Consider the following 21,315-nt stretch of genomic DNA (forward strand, 5'->3'; position numbering starts at 1 on the left):
CAGATGCATCAGAAAATAAACAAAATAAAAAAAGCGTGAATATCACAGCATAAAATGTGGCAGCATACATCAATCTAACATTTATTAAAAATGCTCTTGTCATCAAGCTTTTTGCGGTTCAAATCTGCCTGTATCATCTCTTGTCTAAATACTTCATTGTGCTTTTTATTGTTTTGTTATGCTTTATTATCAAAATATGATGATACTGTCTGGAGGACAAAATGCACTGGAGAATCAAACACAGAAAACACTGCTATAGAAAACTAGCACAGGCATTCTGTGGTGAATTCATATGTACTGATGTGTATTGTTTTGTGATGGGATTATTTCAAATTGCAGACACCAATACATTTTATTTTTTATGCATGACTTAGTATTGTTTTCTCTTTTTATTGTTCACAATAATAGTACTAGTATTATTATTAAAAAAAAGAAAAAAAAAGTAAAAATAAATTGTGCAGTTTGTAGTGTAGAAGTGTAGTTTCTTTTATAAGTTCTTTATATGTGACACACATTCTACACGACTGTACACAACAGGTGTTTGTATAACTCTTTAAAGGTAAATAATATACGAAGAAACAAGAGGTATTACATATTCCTGTCAAATTACAATAGCTGCCAAAGAAAAAGGAGAAAAGGAAAGAAAAAAAAAGAAAAATTACAGAAAATTAAATGCTTTCAGAGCATTACATGTTTTGAGTGCATTTTTGTTTTTTGATTGTTCCAAAAGATTTACATATAATGTAAAGTCATTGATAAAATGGGAAAAATTAGTTCTACACTGAGCCCACTTTTTCCTATGTATATGGTATTTTCCTAACAAAATAAGCAATTGTATAATATGCTGTTCTTTACGATTCAATTTTTTGTTTTCTGTACAAAACAGCACATCAAATATACAAATTTCTATCATATATTCCATCTTTCTATTAATATAGAATTCCACAGATTAATGTGTCATTCATGGAGAGTTTCAGGGATGTATAATTTATACTAATGCATTAAAATGACCAAAATTTTGTATAACAATTGTCTACTTTACACTGTTACATCAGGGTTACTGAAAATGACCCATTTTTACTTTCTTCAGATTTGATTGAAGAAAATAAGGAGGGTATTGAATTGAGTGAAGAAAAGGAGAAAAAATCTTGTCAAAATGGGAGAAATACCACTGAGCTGCTCTCAAACCAAACAGAAAGAAATCTTTCACCTGCACTCAGTGTGAAAAGTGTTTTACACGCAAATATGGTCTTGATGTTCACATGAGAGTTCATACCAGAGAGAAGCCGTTCACTTGTGATCACTGTGGGAAGAGTTTTGCACACTCAACAAACCTGAATGTAACCATTAACATACACACTGGAGAGAAACCATATAAGTGTTCACACTGTCACAAGAGATTCAGTCAGTCAGGAGACCTGAAAGCACATGAGAGAATCCACTGGACAGAGACCGTACACGTGTGATCAGTGCGGGAAGAGTTTCACACAAAAAGGACACCTTACACAGCATATGAGAGTTCATACTGGAGAGAAGCTTTTCACCTGTGATCAATGCGGTAAGAGATTTAGTGTAGTGCCGTGTAAATAAACTGGCAGAGAGTTCTGCTTGATAATCTGTGGGTTTATTCACCACGCATACATATCACACAACCGTGATATATACTTAATGTATGACTACCACACAGAGAGAGGGGCGGGGCTAGATAGAGAGACCACATTATCACATACAATTAGTGATGTCACACATATTAATGTACTACATCCTCTTTCCTAAGCATGGTATCAAATATAAAACAACATTAGACTCTAGATGCATTTACATCAGAATTCTTCTGCACAATGAACACTGTTTCTCCACTGTTTTTGTTTTTTTTGTTTTTTTTTTTTTACACACCTTTACTCAAACAACAAAGGCATATCAAACTTGAAACAGCAGCAATAACCAAAAAGAACTATTGTGTATTGTAAATGAATAAAATGTAAATAAAATGTGTTGCACTATAGAGAAACTGGTATTGTTAACCAATATAAACAAGGAAATAAAATAAGTGTGCAATTCAGCAGCATCTCAAGCATTTCAGTCCTTGTATTTTGGGTTAGGTCGAACAACGCGTCCAGACCGTGTCACATAAGGACTAGCTCTCAACTGTGCATGTGTCTGAGAGGTTACTTGACCTGTGGTTGAGTGAGTACATCAGGTTTTCTTGAAACTGGGTCATTCACTCTGGTTGGAGCATGGATTACCTGGTGATCATCATTATCATTTTGACTTGGCCTAGGCTCTTTCACAGTTAGGAGATGTCTGCGGTTCCTCCTATATTCTTTACCTCCAGACAGGACAATGTAAGATCTTGGTTTGCTGCAGACATCCTTCACAACTCCTTTGCTGTCATAACCACGAGGGGTTTGCATCCTCAGTACTTGCCCTTTTGAGAGTGTGCTCAGTTGTTTACATCTTTTGTTGTAACTTTTCTTTTGACGCAGTCTTTTCTTTGTCAGCTGTGCATGGATCTCGTTGGATGCCAGGGGAGAAGGTTGCAGCAAAAAGCTGTGGAGTGGCAGGGTTGTGCATGTTTGTCTGGACATTAGTCTCTGAGCTGGACAGCCAAGCCTAGGATCTTGTGGAACATTTCGCAGATTCAGCAAGTTTAGATAGATGTCAGTGCCATCTCGTTTGGACTTTTCCATGAGTTGTTTAGCGCTGCGGACTGCGCGCTCCGCTAGGCCATTTGGACTACTAGTTTTGTGAACCCCAGGCCATGGTGAAATCTTTAAACTCACTGCTCAGAAACTGTCTCCCATTGTCTGTGATGAGGGTTTGAGGTGATCCATGAACCAAGAATTGGTGACTGTTCCATTTGAAGATGTCAGCTGCTACTGTTGACCATGGCAGGCTTGGAACTGCATGCGGCTGAAGGGGTTCTTTCTGCTGGTGGGGCTTGGTGCTGTTGCATGTGGCACAAGATGTGATGTAACCATCAATGTCTTTTGTCATGGTAGGTCAAAAGAATATGCCACGTGCACGTTGATTGGTAGATTCAGCTCCAGGGTGAAGCCTATGCACAATTTGCATATATTCCATCTGAAGTGTTGCTGGGATGATCACTTTACGGCCTTTTCACACAAGTCCATCATCCGTGATCAGTTCATGTCTGTATGGGTGAAATGGTCGCATTGCTGGGGGAAGACTGTGCAGTTTGGTTGGCCATCCTTGCCTGATTGTGGTCATAAGCATTTGTATTGTGGCATCGTCTACTGTGTGGCATTTAAATTCATCCATGCGTGTTGGTGAGATATTGCAAACATTCATTACCTCATAGGTGTTTTCTTCCTTGGACTGTTCATGTACAGATGCTTGTGGCGCCCGTGACAAGGTGTCTGCTATATACATGTGCCTTCCTTTTTTGTAGACTAGGGTGATGTAGTATCGTTGAAGCTGAAGCAACATTCATTGGAGTCGAGCCGGAGTGCTGTGTATTGGACGTTTGGTGATTGTCACCAAAGGCTGGTGGTCAGTTTCAATGGTCACTGGTTTGCCGTAGATGTAATCATTGAACTTGGTACAAGCACAAACTACAGCGAGGAGCTTTTGTTCTATTTGCACATAGCGCATTTCAGTTTGTGTGAGGACCCGTGAGGCATAAGCGATAGGCTTATTGTCCTGCAGGCACGCCACTCCTAAACCAAACTGTGATGAGTCACATGTTAAAGTGACAGGCTTGTCGACGTTGTAGTACGACAGGACAGGAGGGCATTTAAGACATTTTTTTAAGGCGTTGAACACATCCTGGTGCTGCTGCAGCACCAGTGTCTTTGAAGGTCTTTGTGTGTGAGCTGACATAGTGGGGCAGATATGTCACTGAGGTTAGGGATAAACTTGCCCATGTAGTTGACCATACCAAGAAATCTCTGAAGAGAAGTGGCATTGGTAGGTTCTGGGATTTCACTGATGGCTTTAATCTTCGATGGATCAGCATGTAGTCCGTCACTGCTGAAGACATGGCCCACATAGCTCACCTCATTCAGTCTGAATTTGCATTTCAGTGGATTTAGCCTTAGATTTACTTGTCTTGCCCGCTCAAGCACTCTTTCTAGGTTGTCGTCGTGTTCCTTTACTGTGCATCTTCCAACCAATATATCATCTACAAGGACAGCACAAGGGTATCCAGCGAAAATTTGCTCCATTGAGCATTGAAAAACTTCACTAGCCGAGTTTATACCAAAAGGCATTTTCAGAAATCGATATCGGCCAAAAGGGGTGCTGAATGTTGTAAGTAGTGATAATTTATGGTCTAAGGATATTTGCCAAAATGATTTTTTTGCATCAAGCACTGAAAAGATGGTGGAATTTGACATCTGGGCTGCAACTTCCTCAACCGTTCTCATTGGATGGTGGGGTCTTTGTAGGCTGTGTTCAGGTCTCTAGGGTCTATACAGATTTGGATGTTGTCCTTCTTATGAGCAGCAACCATGGTAGACACCCACTCATTTGGTTCAGAAATGGGCGTAATGACACCAAGATCTGTCATTTGCTGAAGCTCCTTTTTAACCTTGTCTTGCATGGCGACTGGAATGCGTCTTATGGTGGGGTCAGTTTTCAAGGAATATGTGACAGGTAGTCTTCCCACCTCATCCTTGAAAAGGTCAGCATATTTGGTGAGAATTCCGTCCTTAAATTCATGCTGACTGGATGTGTTCAGCTGGTGGACTTCCTTGTTAAGTGTAAGAAGTCCCATGCATAGACAGTCGGGTAGACCCAGTAGTGGCTGTGCAGAGCTTTTGATAACATAAAACAGCAGGTCGTAGGTTTGGCTGGCTAGACAACATGGTAGTGTGATTGCGCCAAGTGTGTGTAGTTCATTGCCACCGTATGCAATTAGCTTTGTTGTGTTTGACACATTAAGTTCTTCCCCTTTTCGCAGGTGCTGGAAAGAGTCCAAATCCATTACATTAGACTTGGCTCCGGTGTCCACTTTCAGTTCCACTGGCTTGCCATGTCTGTGTATAGTGCTGTACAGTTAACTTTTTTGTGCTGGGCTGGTCATAGAATCAACGGACTCTGCAGTTACCCTGTCAATGAAGAATGATTCACACTCTTCACTGTTTGTCTGGTGTGGTTCAACATTATGGACAGTTTTAGTATAACGACTTTTTTCTTGGTTTGCTTGAGTGGACCTGCAGCATTTCTTAAAGTGGTTCCACTTCTTGCAGCCATTGCATTGTTGACCATATGCAGGACACTTATCTCTTTTGGCTGGGTGATCGCCATCACAATTGTTACAGTTTTTTATGATTGGTGGTGCTTTGCTGTCTGGTTTGTGTTTTGATTTGATATGTCTATTCTTTCCTGCAAACGCCTGGTGCACAGCATTGACCGTAGCAGTTGTTGTGTGGAGTGTTGCAAGGTCTTTAGTGTGCTGTTCAGTTTGTTCATAGATCTGGCATGCTGATATGGCTTTAGTTAAACTGAGTTCTGGATCACGCAGCAGTGATTTTCTCAGAATGTCACTGTGTACTCCACAAACTAGTTGATCACGAATAAGCTTGCCTCGTAATGCACCAAATTTGCAGTTTTTTGCTTTTAGTTTTAAGTTGCTAATATAAGATTCAAAAGTCTCACCAGGCTTTTGTGATTTCATGTTGAACTTGTGTCGTTCCATTGTTATGTTAACATGGGGAGCACAAATCTCATGGAACTTTCTCTTTAAGCAGTCGGGGTCTTCCCTGGACTGGTGTAATAATAACACTGTAATTTTCACCGGGAACTCTCACCTCTTGTGCATAAACAAAGGACCGTTCACGTTCGATGGCTTCGGGACCCGCAAGGTTTAGGAGAATGAAAGCTTGTGTTCGACGTGGTTTGTCACCAGGAGCTGCAGCAATGAAGATATCAAACTCTTGTTCAAATATACACCAGTTCTCTGCAATATTTTCATCGAAAACGAGAGGATCCAGTCTTCGGAATTCCCCTGCCATAGCTGGCACGTGCGATGCAGCTGTTTATGTAGCTGAGCGGCTAGTTAGTTATTCACAAGTCGTGAAACCTGCATGGAAACTTTTCCAGCATAGACAAAACTCACTTTCGCATGCAGTTGTAGTTTACTTCTGACACCATGTTGACTCGTGCAGTGTAAATAAACTGGCAGAGAGTTCTGCTTGATAATCTGTGGGTTTATTCACCACGCATACATATCACACGGCCGTGATACATACTTAATGTACGACTACCACTCAGAGAGAGGGGCGGGGCTAGATAGAGAGACCACATTATCACATACAATTAGTGATGTCACACATATTAATGTACTACACTTAAGGAACACATGAACATCCACAAGGAGTGTGGCAAAACATTCTTGTGGGCATCATACCTGAACAGTTTTCATTTCTAAAAAATTTGCAAGTACATCAAAAATACATGCTGGTGTGAGAGAGTGTGTGTTTTGAGTGTGAGAAGACTTTTACTTCACCAAGCTATTTAAAACGGCACCAGATTCACTCTGGGGAAAAAACGTACAAGTGTTCACATTGCAACAAGAGATTCAGTGATTTAGCAAATCTGAAAAGACACAAGAGAATCCACACTGGAGAAAAACTGTATCACAGCATGTGGGAATAGTTTTAATCAATTATTGCTTACACAGTCATACAAAAAATACTCACCAAATAAGTCCTGTATCCTGTATCAAGCAATGAAATATCATCTGGATAGATCTTTCCTAATCAGTCATAACAAGCAACATGACAACGAGACATTAACTAAAGTTTCCACAGTAAATGAAGGTCTGCTTCAGGAGCTCGAGCTATGTCAGAACACTTTGGGAATGCCTCCAGCATGACCACACTCTGAAACACGTGTAATCAGTCAAATGGAGCAACGAGACGTCAAGGGCGGGGTGATATGGAGACCAGGAAGCATAAAAGCACGTGCGGTGAGTAAGCCGGTAGCTTCTGTCATTCCAGCAAGCACTCTGTTCGTGCCCCCTATACAGGCTGGCGCACCAGATCCTCCTCTGGGCCCAAGGAAAACTCCTCTCGCTGAGAGACATCCTGTCAAGGCAGGGGATGAGGTCCGGGGAATGGAGACTCCACCCCAAGCTGGTGGAGCTCATTTGTCATCCAGTTCTTCCGGCACCCCACCCAGAGTTGTGGAAGGTGTAGGTGTGGCCCCCGAGGTTGTTGAGACCGCCCTCCAATCCAGAGCTCTCTCAGCAAGGAAACTGTATGCCTGGAAGTGGGGACTTTTCACTTCCTGATGTGGCAACCACCAGCTCAACCCAGTCCACTGCCCAGTTGGTTCAGTGCTGGAGTTCCTGCAGGACCAGTTCGCCACAGCGTTGACCCCCTCTACCTTAAAGGTGTACGTGGCGGCTATAGCTGCTTTCCACTCCCCTCTTGGTGGTCAGTCGGTGGGAAAACACCCCCTAGTTACACGTTTCCTCCACGGTGAGTCTCTGGTATCTGATAGTGCCACTGCTGAACAATATCATTAGGGGGAGTTCGAATCTCATGGTGGATGATCTGGGCCTGCCCAGGGAGCTTGCTGAACACATCCTTGAACTGACTGACCAGGATGATTAATTCGCCTTTTGCACTGGAGAGAGCTGTTCCCCTACCGCCACCACTAGGGTTTAGTCCTGGACGAAGGCTACAAGTTGCTCTCAGTGAGCTGACCACTTCTTGAGCAGGTTAATGTAGTAGATTTGCTCCTCCCTTCAACGTCCCACCTGGTGAATGCAGCACATGACCGGCCCCACTCTCTTCATGATGGTATGATGACCCTGCCAGGATGCCAGGAATTTGAAGGTGGCGGTTGGAACCCACACCCAATCTCCTAGCTGAAACTCCTGTGGTTTGGCTGGCCGATCATACAGCCGTTTTTGGGTGCCCTGATAAATGGAATCACTAACTCAATCCTCTAACGCATTACACGCACGTGTTAAATAACGGTTCTGAGTAAACTGTCCCATTTTCATTGAATATGAGCGTTTTCAGCACACGACTGAATAATAACATGGAAGTTTTTCCACATTCATGTCACAAATGTAAAATTAACGTAAAACGTTTTCTTTTTTTCTTTTTTTTCTTTTATTCTTTTTTTTTTTTTTTCCATTTGTCACCGATGGAGTTTTGGTTCCTTGCCGCTGTCTCCTCTGGCTTGCTTAGTTGGGGACATTTTATTTTATTGTATTTGATTAACTGCCTTTACCTGAGGGTCATTCCAGCTGGAATCATCAAATTTTGGAAAAGTTCCCCACCTGACCTCCTCAGATTTGTCTGAAAAAAATCCAAATATTTTTTGTATAAGTGGAACATTAATAAATTCTGTTGAAATGCCCATACCAAGTTGAATAGCAAAAGTGAACAATAGGATCAGTGATGAAACTGAGTTTTAAAAAAAATCATTACAGAAAAATGAGGCAAAACCCCATCCCAATTTTTTAATATTTTATCAATAAGAACATGCTCATTCAAAAAAAGTTTTATGTTCACACCTGGTGTCATTCATGGGAAATATTGCTCTGAACATTGGTGTACATGAGTTTTTTTCAATTTTTGGACCTTAATATCTCAACATCCATAAGACTCTATTGTCTGATGTCAAAGGATGTGAAAGACATGGTACATATCAGACCATTTACCAAGTTTGATGCTTATACATTGAAAATTGAGGTTTCTATGGACATCTGAAAACCCTTAAAGTAATAGTTTCAAAGAAAAGTAGAGGGCCAGCATTCAGGTGTAAATTCAGTAACAATGCTGTGAGTTGTAATTCTTGCAGTTCTGGACTAAGACTCTTAGCCCAGAAAATTTCATGGACCTGGCACAAATAGTTCTGGAGATATTTTAGTCTGAACATGGTCACTCAGACAGTGATGCCAAAACGGGGTGAAAAACAAACTTTTTTACAGATTTTTTGTAAAAAAAAAAAAGTATAGATCTGAAGTAGTAAAAGTAGAGATCTGAAATTTTGTATATGATCTATTGGGCATATTACCCATCACACAGATTTTTTTCAGACAAATCTGAGGGGGTCAGGTGGGGACCATCTGATGATTCCAGCTGGAATGACCCCTGAAAATTGAGTGTTTATTGTTGCCCTTTTGCATTATTGATGTACTATTTCCTATTTAGTACTGTACAGCCGCTTTGTCACAATTCTGTATTATTAAAGGCAGTATATAAATAAAGGTGACTTGACTTGACTTGACTTTAACAAATTTGCCCGTGTTTACAGATGACCGTGACTACAGTAAGCTATAATGCTATAATGTATGAATGTCCTAATGCAGTAGTTCTCAAATATACGTTACCACTTTTTAACAAATCAGAATGTTCATCAGTGTTACTTTTTTCAGTAGGGAGATAACTGACAAGGCTGTGCCATATTGTTATTAATATGCTGTAAGTTTGTGACCCGATATAATAAAATAGAATCACTGTCCTATGATTACATTTGTAGCTGGTATAAGTGTGTATGAAACATTGAGTTTTCAGGGATTGCTTTAAAATCGGAAGGGAAGAAAAGGTAAGACGATTAATTATGTAACCATATAAAACCTGCTGTTTCATATTTTTATACATTTCTAAGGTTTCTAAATCAACATCAAGTCTCTTGATCAACATGATCAAATGTTGCTGTTAAACCTGTCTCTCACACAATCTCCTCCTTTTAGTGTAATTGTACAAACGTCCATCTTCAGCTGGTGCTTCATGTGTCTTTTTGCTGTCAAATCTTGACTGATTTTTATCAAGTAAATGTCAGAATAACTGTAGTCATATTTCCAGAAGAACACTTACTGGACTAAAGCAGCTTGGCTTTGCTTGATTCTCCATCAATCATTTTGTAGAAAAATCAGTGAGTGTCAAATCTGATCATCAGGATCTTTTGAGGAGCATTTGTTCCCAGAAGCTTTACTTGCACTGTTCCTTAGTGGAGGAATGATCTTCACAAGCCTCCAGAACATCTAACATCTTTTGAGGAACGTTTATTTGTTCATCTCTCAATCTTCATTAAACTGCACTGCATTATATGTTTGGATCATTTCAATCTCATCTTACGAAGACATATTATTGGAGATATAGTGACCATTATATTTTTAGATCATTTTATGTCAGTATCTGCTCTACTGTTATAAAGATCTCATTGATTTGCATTGCATGCAGCAGAATTTCATCTTACTGGACATATAAACATCAGCATATCCTCCATAATCTCACTGTCATACAATATGAGCCTGACATATATAATATAATATAATACTCAACAAAAACATATGCAAATGTTAAATTATTTCAAGTTAAAATATTTTGATAAACCTGACATATAAGATCAAAATATGCAAGAAATAATGCTTGTATACAATTTTATTGCAGTATTTGCATTTTCACATGAAATTGATTACATTATCAAGCTATTTTGAAAGCAGTAGCTCATCTAAACAACCTTGAACTTTATGTTGTAATACACATAGTAACCGTTGTTGAACATGTAAATTCTCTGATCGGTGGGATTGTAGTCCAGGTACACATAAAAGTCCTGGAACTTCTCAAAAGGAATGCTTACATAGCTTTCCTTATTTTTATTGGTGTCATAGGTGTAAAAGATCTCTTCTGTTTCAGTATCTACTGACCTGGTCACATACAGGACACCACAAATCATGAAGGCGTTTGTGACAGACTGCTTAAATACGCTGGTTTGCCAGACCTCCTTTATTTCAAATGATTGCTCATTGATCTTCCCTAAAACTAGTGTGCCGTTTGATTCCTCTGTGACGTAAGTTATCCACAGGCCGGATTCATCAGCTGCAAAGTCCAGGTTCTGGTTGGCTGAGTAATGGTAAGAGAATTGGGCGCTGGCCTTGGGAATCACCTTATATGTAGGTGTTGCACTGGTCATGTTGAACTTTCCCATAGCAAAAGGGCTCCTGTACTGATAGTACAGGGTGTTTTCACGCACAACGTAGTTGTTTCCTGTGCCTCGCCAATCATATCTATTATAGACATAAAGCTCATGTGTCCTAAAGGCCTGTCTCATGATCAGTTTGTAGTAGTCTGAGTACTGTGTGATTCTGCTGACCAGTGTGTCGCTATAGCCGGAGTACCAGTACATGTTTTCAGACCCAGGCAGGGGCTTTGAGTCTTTGCCCCATCCTCCGTACTTATAACTTGCACTCAGATATGCATTCAGCTGGTTGATGATGGGTTTTCCAATCCTGAGAATACCTCCATGCTTACAGGTCCCTAGGAGAAATCAGTGAAAGTAGCAGATGCTAAATGCCGCACTTCACAATAAACCATTAACACTTGATATGGCTTAATGTACTAAGATGGTCGACGCCACAGAGCGCTGAACACCAGAACGGCCAGGCACTAGATGTGCTCTGTTTGACAGAAATCAGACCATCAGGGCACCGTACAATGGTGACCGGGAGGGGACATGTTCGGTTCACTTAAATTTGTCGTGGCCACGACATATTAACTCGTGGATAATATGTTGTGGCCATGGGATATTGATTTGTGGGAATGTCATTTTATGTTGTGGCCATGAGATCCTTTTGTCCTTATGTTATGGCCATGCGATGTGAAATAAAATAAAATATATGTTAAATTCAACCTTTAAACTGCATTCTGGTAAAAATTCCATCCATATAGCATAATCAAAACTTTACTGGCATGTTGAGCATTTACAGTAGGCTATCATTTGCATTCAGAACATTAAGTAAAGAGATCGAAATGAAGGGAAAAAACAAATATGAACGAATATAAAAATATAACCAATAATAATAGGCTAATAATAATAATAATAATAATAATAACAACAACAATAATAACAAATATTACAAGAAAAAAGACAATCAGTTAATGAACTTACAAGATTGTGGATCAGATAAAAATTTTCTTGAATAAATTTTACATGAAGTACATAAAATAAAATAGGCCTATTTTATTTGATGTACTTTATGTAACATTTATTCATGATAAACTTCATTCAAATCCATAATCAAAGAATTTGCTGATGTTCTATCTGAGTTAGTGCTGACTGCAAATAAAGTCTTACTGAACTGAGCTAGACGATGACTTACTACACTAAAGCTTTTATTCACAGACAACTGACAAGTGTGACTTAAATATGGTTTTCCTTTACAATACTAAATCCTAAAATTTGGAATTAGTTTTCACGGCATCAGTCATGTACGAACTGGCGCATTAAACTCGTTAACAAATCAGACACTGCTATCGCGTCTTAGAGCGGGTGACAATTTCTCCAGCTAAAACGTTTTTAAGAAATGCAGTGGAGTAAAAAGTACTATGTTATGCTTTAGAATGTAGTGAAGAAAAGAAAAAGTTTCTCAAAATAAAAATACTCCAAAAAAAGTCCAAACTGAAAAATGTACTTGAGTACAGTAATGAAGGTCACTATCAAAATTGACCCAAATAACCAATGAAATTAATATTTTTTTTCTGTTTAGTATCTCTTTGCAGCACAATTGGATATGTAAATAGTCATTTACATGTGCAATGCTTAAAATTTATTTAAATGATAAATCAATAAAAGATATTTTTCATAATAATCTCCATCATGTTGCATGTATCCTATATGACATTGCTACAGGATATATATTAGCCAAAGCTAACATTTTTTCTTAAGATTCACAGAGTGAAGTGAGAGTTAGCTTACCTATTTCTGCATTAGAGAAGTCATCCTGATCATCTTGACATTTCTCCAGTTTCCGCTGAAGTTTGGCAAACTCGATGCGGATCACTTCTAAGTTGCTTCGGTCATAGTTCTCCAGTTGGTCAACAATTAAGCTCATATTGCGAATCTTACAAAGAAAACAATTTAGAATCATGCAAATACTACAATGGCATGTTTATTGTAAGTGAAGGAAGCTTCACCTCGGTGTAGAGACTCTCAAAGGCTGGTGAAGAGGAGTTTAGAGATGCTTTCAGTTGTGTGACCAGAACCTCAAACTCTCTGAGCTCAATGCGGAGGAGCTCAAAGTCCAGTTTGATGTATTTGTCTGGTCCACTCTCTAGAATCTCCACACGAGCTGTGAGGTTGGAGAGACTGCTGAGTAGAACGTCCAGCTGAACTTTCAGACTACTGATCTGAGTGTGTGAAATAGAAATTATTAGAATTGCAGTGAATGAGAAGCAGATGATCACAGGTAGGTGAGTTTGATCAGAGTTGGAGCCCACTGCAATTCACTGTGCTCCTGATTTCACACAATCAGACTATTAATAAAAACTCCAACTCTCCAACTCTCCAACCAATTTTGCAGCGCATTGGCCCCCTAGGGCAAGATTTGAGGAACCCTGATCTAGACTATATGAACATAATGTACCTTGTTGATCTGGAGCTTGACATTTACAGACAGTTGATTTGAGGTTATCTGCATGTACTCCATGCGGTCTGCTGGGAATGAAGTATCAGGCAGGAACACATTACAAACACACTGCCCAAACTCTCCGACGGAGCCTTCAACACTTGCCAGAGCCCCAATCCTCTAGTGACTAAACAACAGAAAGGAAAATAGCATTATAGCTTCATTCTTCATATGTCTGAAACCACTCAACAATGAATCAAAACTTAAATTGTGAGAGTCAGAAGGACTCTTACCAGCCAGGAGTGAGCAGGAGCCACGAGCAGGAGGACAAACAGCAGGAGATCCATTGCGCGTGTCTTTTCCAGTATGAGCTCAGCTCCTACCTTATATAGAGCATTTTATCAGAACGAATCTACAGCACATCTCTTATTCTCATGCAAATTGCATTTGATGTCCAACGGATGCACAATGACGTGTTAAGACATATGCACAGTTCATGTTTGCTTAAGACCTTGTGCATGTTTTATTAGTGGATGGTGGATCATAACTGACCTAACAGAAGACATTGTTTGTAAAACTTGGAGAAGGATTGTGGGCTACTGTAATAACATGCAGTCACAATGAATGTGTCACACCCCTGTGGACTGTCTATGCTGGTTTCTCCCTCTTGTGCCAATATTTGGTCGTTCCTGTTTCCTTTCCTCGTTTAGTCATCATTAGTTAACCTTGTTTCACCTGTGCCTTAATTATGTTCATCGTTATCGCCTGTCTTTATAAGTTGTATTCACTTCTGTGTTTGTCGTCCGGTCTCGTCAATGTGAATGTGAGTATATGCTACCCAGCCTGTGGATTTATCTGTTTGGAAACTATCTGTGGATTATAATAAAGACTTTATCTTGAACCGTCATCTTCGTTCGCCCATTCCTTCCACGTTACGTGACAGAAGACCGGACCTACAACAGTTAAGCGGCGTTTACCCCACGTTTTCTTTTCATTTTCATTCAGTGTTTTATTTTCTGTTTTTCCCCTGTCATGGATCATCCTGCCTTCCGCCTCCTCCTCCTGGAGCAGGGGAATTGCTCTCTCGAGGACCACACCAAAGACTTTGTGTTTCTCGCCCCCATGACACACTACCCGGACAACAGCCTTTGCTCGTTTTATTGGACTGGACCGTGGACTTCGTGGACTCCGCGGATGACAACACCAGCCCTACTCTTGACCCAGAGCCCAGCCAAACATCACCCCGACTCGCGGAGCCAGAGCCCACCGCGGACGGAGAGCCAGAGCCGAGTGCGACAGAGCCATCACCACTGGAAGTGACAGCACCAGAGGGATCACTGCGGAGCCTGAGCTTATCGAGTCCGACCAGGTGCGAGAGCCAGCCACAGAGCCCGCAACAGTGGATGTTCCAGATGGGCGTGAGGGTGCTGAGGACAGCACCGCCCACTGAACCACCGCTGAGGGTGAGCAATGCCTGGATCTGGGACAGTTAAATATGGAAGTAGATTTGATTTTATATAGAACTGATATAGAAATGGAACTTCCTGCCTGCCCTGAACAATCTGTCCACCTTGAACTGTCTACCTGCCTGAACTTCCCACCCACCCTCCCTCTGTTATCTCCATCAAGCAGCCCTGCTACTTCAGCTCTGCCACCGCTGTTTCCTGACAGCCCCTCAGCTCACCCTCAGCCCACCATCTGTGCGGTGGGCTCGCCGCGGGTCTGCCAGTCTCCATCGGCATCATGGCTGGAGGATCCCTCGTCTTCGTCTCCAGCCTCAGAGTCCTGGACTCCGCCTCGGCCCTCTGACCCTGCGGCTCCACCCCGGGTCTCAGCTCCCTTGTCTCCACCGTCGCCCATTGGCCCACCAGCTCCACCGGGCTCCCTTGTCCCTCCGGCTCTGCCTTGGTCGGTCGTTGTCCCGCCATCGCCTCAGGACTCTGCTCCTCCGGCTTCACCTCGTCGCTCCGTCCCACCGGCTCTGTTGGGCTCCTCCCTCCCTCCGGCTCCACCTCAGTCCTCTGTCGCTCTGGCTCTGCCGCGGACCTCCGGAGCTCCGCCTCCACCTCGGTCGCCAGAGCCACCTCCACCTGCTCCACCACCGTCAGTCGGCCCCCTGGAGTCGTCAGCCCTTCCTCCACCATGGCTCCTCCCTCCGTCGGCTCCACCGTGGGCTACCATCATGGCTGCGGCCTGGGTCTCACTTGGCTCCTCCTGCTCCAGGTCCCTTCTGTCTCCTCCATGGCTCCTCCCTCCATCGTCACCACCCTGGACTTTGTTTGTTGTCCTCCTCCTGGGAGTCTGTCCTCCGCCAAAGCCTCCTCCTACACTGACTTTCTGTTACCATCCCACGCCCACTCCTTTTGTTTTTCTTTCTTTTTTCACGGTGCGAGGTCGCGCCTTCCGGGAGGGGGGAGTAATGTCACACCCCTGTGGACTGTCTATGTTGGTTTCTCCCTCTTGTGCCCATATTTGGTCGTTCCTGTTTCCTGTCCTCGTTTAGTCATCATTAGTTAATCTTCTTTCATCTGTGCCTTAATTATGTTCATCGTTATCACCTGTCTTTATAAGTTGCATTCAGTTCTGTGTTTGTCGTCCGGTCTCGTCAACGTCAATGTGAATGTGAGTGTATGCTACCCAGCCTGTGGATTTACCTGTTTGGAAACTATCTGTGGATTATAATAAAGACTTTATCTTGAACCGTCATCTTTGTTCGCCCATTCCTTCCACGTTACGTGACAGAATGTCTGTCTGTGTCCATCCATGCTAATATAATGCAGTAAATTATACACTGAAAAAAAAGGTCTAGGATTTACTTTGAAGGTATTTTCACTCCGAAATTGTTCACTCAGAAATTGAGTTCCTTCATGTCTTGAAAAGTCTTAATTCACCCTTCCACAAAATATTTATTTTATTTATTTATAAGAACATTGTATAAACACATCCACACCACCGGATGAAAGCAGCTAGCCTTCCCTGTTGAGTCATCACTGGCTCCTGGAGAAAAAGAAGCACACATTAACCACAGACAACACAAATCACACAAAATAATCAAATAAAGAATACAAATAAAGTAGGGGGTTAGAAACTATCAGCCCAAATGACCTGCAAAGAAGTAAAGCTGTGAGTGAAGCAGCACAAAGGCCAATAAACGGAGACCGCCAAAAGATTTTACAGTACCATTTCCATGATAACACGATGTCTGATTTCAAAATGGATTTCAAAGAATGATTATTGGGCTTCTAAGCTTTCAAATGATATATAATCGTTTAGTAACATGTTTGATAGACAAAAAGGACAACGCAAAAAGAGCGCCAAGGCCTCCTGTAGCAAATTTATGTGTTTTTGTAAGAGAAATATCCATATTTAAAATGTTATAAAAAGTTTTCTCCATCAAGACGTTCTGGGTGGATGACGTAGCCATCCTCTGGGAATGAGGACAGCTGTCCATTCAGCTCCTCTAAGAAGGTGTCCAGTTGACCAGGAGGGTGGTAAAGTTACCACCACATAGACCATGGGACTGTGCTATAGACCTGCTGCCTGGAGCTACTCTACCAAAAGGCAAGATTTATCCACTGTCCATCTCGGAACAAAAGGGCATGGAAGAGTAGAGGAGGCTTTATTTGTCCATCCACTTGGCATGTACAACCATATTTGGATACATAAGGGAGACGATTGGAAAACAGCATTCATCACTCCTGCGGGCCACTACGACTATCTTGTTATGCCATATGGGCTATCTAACTCACCCTCCATGTTCCAAGGGTTTATGAATGAGGGTTTAATTCTCATCTACTCCTGAAACCTGGTGGACCATTGCCACCACATTACATGGGTCCTGCAAAAGCTGAGAACTCACCATTCCTATCTCAAATTGGCGAAATGTAAATTTCACAAGACCACCATTTCATTCCATCACCAGCCCGCAAGGTATTGAAATGGACCAGGGGAAGGTACAAGCTATCTGCAACTGGCAACAACCCTCAACTATCAAATACTTCAAAGATATCTGGGCTTTGAAAACATCTACTGATGATTCATTGCTAATTACAGCAAGATCACCTTACCTCTTACCACAATGCTGAAAAACCGGTCCAAGTCTCTATACTGGGATCCATCTGCCACAATAGCCTTTCACCAACTAAAAGAAGGTTTCCCTGTCTTGGTTCACCCAGATCCTGAACTTCCCTTCATCGTTGCGGTGGACACCTCCACCACAGGAGTAGGAGCAGTGCTATCACAACAGCAGGTTAATTCCTGAAAACTTCGAAGAAACTGTCCCCGGTGAAGCAAAATCATGCCATCGGTAACCAGGAGCTGTTGGTTATCAAGTTGCCCCTAGAGGAGCCAAATAAACATGATCACATGACCGGTTACTGACCACAGAAATCTGGAGAATCTGAAGGCCAATGGTTTATCCCAACTATATTCACCAGAAGGCAGTCCACTATCACTTGAACCAATCCTCCCTCCAACCATCATCGACAGTCCCATCCAATAGTCTTTTGGTGCATAGATTACTGAAGCTACTCGCTCCAAACCTTTTTTTCTTTTCTGTTTAACCATTTCTGTTATGGACTCAGTGCATTCTTCTTCAGGCTCTGGACACCCAGGCAGCTAACAGACTCTCTTGCACCTCCGTAACAGCTACTGGTGGCCATTGCTGTCCAACCTGTGCCACCACGAAGACCTGACATCGCTTACCATTGGTTCCCCTAGCAATTCCTAGACAGCCCTAGTCCCACATCAGCATGGATTTTATTACTGATCTTCCTTCATCTGACTGGTATACCTGCATACTCATCACTGTGGACAGATTCTATAAGGCCTGTCACCTAATCCCTCTAAAAGGTCTCCCTTTAGCTACAGAGACCGCTGAAGCCTGGAGCTGCAAAATGGTTAGTCGTGATTAATTCACTATCCACAACAAATGAATGAAGCCACATATAGTGGCCCTGGGTCCCTCGGGAGGACATTCTTAGTCCATTATTACTCTCTGATATCCACAACAACCACCTTAACCGTCCTGCATCTAAAAGTAAAAGCCATCCTCATCTGCCTCGGATTTCTGGCGCCACCCGTGGAGTCAGTTACATTTTCAGTCAGCACCAGATCTCATCAATCCACCCATCTGATCTCAGTCACGGGAAATCTAATTTGAAACACCTGTTATACCTCAAGACTACTCATATATACCTGCACATCCCAAGTACTCACTGCCTGGTCTCATCGATGAATAATGCGACTAAATTCCTACTCGAATACTCATGTGGATCTTTTCCCTTCTTCGGACTGTATTCATATTCTGTCACCATTCTTCCCCAGTGTGATGGGGTTAAGGATGAATCGTGAGACGGTGGATCCATCTGCAACAGCTTTATTAAATCGGACAACTTTAACAGGCGTTGGTCAGAACTGGCAGACAGGTGTGGTGAAGGCAAATCCAAAGGAGTAGTAATAGTCCGTGCAAAAGGTCGGGGCCGGCGGCGAGACGATAACAATAGTCCGAGGGAATAGCAAAGGTCGACAAAGGGCGGGCAGCAAAGGTTCACACACAGCAAAACAGTCCAGTTGGCAACGGGTAGGCAGTCCGATAAAGAAACGCTCAGGATTGACGACATAACCGACAAAACTTCGCGGTGAGCGAGCCGGCGAGGAACGCTGAAATGGCCGCCGGGGAGGAAGTGACCCGGGCGACCCGGAACCGGAAGCGAGAGCCCCAGGCACGGGATTATGGGTAATGTAGTGCTAATACTCCGGTGACGGTTCCCGCTGGTGCGAGACGGGGGGAGCCACAGAGACCGCGCTTGTGACACCCAGCACCTGCCAAGAGAATCAAGAAAAATTTTACATAAGCTAAGTGACTCTTACCTGCTTGAATTCTGAGTTTCTGTCAATAAACTCCATTAACGCTAACACAACATTACTAGTCTCTTCTTCTGTGTATGAGTGACAGTTGTACAGTCGTCAAATTTATTTCTATGGTGCTTTATGCAAAACATATTGTTTCATAGTAGTTTCATTGATCAATGAACAGAATCAATGACGTAAACAACTTTATATATGCCTCTAATTCAAATGTTCCACTCTAAAATATCTGTTATTTAGCCATTATAGTAAAAGTATTGCCTTAAGTATACATTTTTTCTGTTAATTAAAAGGTAGTTCATACTCCTTAAAAAAAAAAAAAAAAAAAAAATTTTTGACAGTAAAGGTATATGTATTATCTCTTAAAATATAATATTTCACTCTATATTGTAAGGAATCTTACCATTAACCAGTTAACAGGTTTTTAGTAATTACTTTATTTTTCTTTTAAAATTACTGTGCAAATTAAGTCAGCCCAACAACATTATTATGCCACCATATCTTGTAGGCATGGTTTGGATATTGATGGTTGAGACATGCATTGTGTTTCATGTTTTTATTTATAAAATCTCATAAAATATCTGAAGCATGGAGTAGCCTACCAGTTTCACAGATTGTACGTTCAGATTGACCTTTTTTTAGTTCATACATAAAAGGTAGTGGAAAACTGCAATGTTTAGTATTATGTTCACCATGAGCACTAGGAGAGTACTGTTAATGATATTGTAAAATATACAGAACAAACGAGTTTCATTGATTTGCCTACAAGAGAACCTGATGCATATGCTTACTATGCACATCATTTAACCATGCACAGTAATGTATTATTTGATCTTATTTATAATTTCATAGAAAATAAAATATTTTGGTAGTTTATGACTACCATAGTTTTTAATACAAAGTTTTTAATACAATTAATAGTTTTTAATACTATTGCATTTTGCAATTTATTTATGTATTTATGCATAGCTAATTTATGCATTTCCGTATGGGTGTCTGAAAATTCAGTGACTATAAAAATGGCCTTCTTAGTGTTTTTAGCCCATATGAGCTAAAATGGTCTGTGACTGACCTGCATGTCTTCGCATGGCTCATCAGGGGAGGCAGGGGAGGCACAGCTTCCCCAAAATTTTGAAGTGAAAATGGGAGGAGGACGATTTTATGTTAATAAAATTGACAATTCATTTCAGTTCATGTCTCAGAATGTGTATTTTTTTGTTTGTAATTTCACAGCTGTACTACTTGTTACTGAAGTTGAAAAGCGTAGATTTACTATCGCAAATGTGTCGAATCTGCTGATGTAATTATAACTGCTAAGTGATAGAGAAGGGGAGGGGGAGAGCTGGGGCATGTTCAAGCTCAAACCGGTGTGCAATGTTTTGTTATGGTTTTCGTAGTTTTCATACATATATATAATACACAAATTAAAAATAAAGGGAGAACATGGCTATAGGATATGGATAAAGGCTACAGCAGTCGGCTTAATTGGCACAACAGGCATTTAACACAGACTTCTAAGATGGGATGGAAGGCTGCTTCAAGTGATAAGCCAGGTAAGTGAAATTATATTACCCTGCATAATCTTTAATCAAAATAACTTCCCCTCCTCCTTGCAACATCTCTTCTCTAATGATGTGTTCACTGGCGTAAGAGCGGGACAACCTGTCCGTCACATGAGATTGCAGCAATAGCAAACCACAACTATCCAATCAGTACTTAATGGACAAAATCAAGTCCCATCCTACATTTTTCTTGTTTGTGAAGCCATTTCACTCAAATATGTCACAGTAGAGACTGTAACAACCTACATTTCATGCAGAATTTTAGGGCATGTTTTACTGTCAGTACGTGATTCAGTTTATGTTTTGGGCAATTTAAAAAAATATGTATTTTCAATGTTTTGTTGGCTGAATGATTGTCCCAACACTAGACTGATGACATGATGTCTGTCCACCCTGACTAGGTCTATTGTTTTGGGTATTTATGATATGTAAAAGAAGAAATTTGTCAAATTCTGTTTGTGTGTTGAACCCAAGCTGTTGTAGATCTTATAATGCCTTTGTCTTATCACATCAAGATGAGAGTCAAATTAAAGCATCTGGCTAGAATAAAAC

General features: G+C 41.3%; 1 protein-coding gene across 1 annotated transcript; it reads right to left on the bottom strand.

The window, feature by feature from the left end:
* Positions 1-10,427: 10,427 nt before the first annotated feature.
* olfm4.2 (olfactomedin 4, tandem duplicate 2) lies at positions 10,428-13,680 on the bottom strand. The gene is given in 6 exon segments (XM_051133900.1): positions 10,428-11,246; positions 12,685-12,829; positions 12,903-13,115; positions 13,352-13,495; positions 13,497-13,520; positions 13,627-13,680. Coding segments are annotated over 6 exon segments (1,386 nt in total). The 3' UTR covers positions 10,428-10,440.
* Positions 13,681-21,315: the final 7,635 nt, after the last annotated feature.

This window comes from Labeo rohita, chromosome 17 (assembly GCF_022985175.1).
Source record: "Labeo rohita strain BAU-BD-2019 chromosome 17, IGBB_LRoh.1.0, whole genome shotgun sequence".
Lineage (NCBI taxonomy): Eukaryota > Metazoa > Chordata > Actinopteri > Cypriniformes > Cyprinidae > Labeo > Labeo rohita.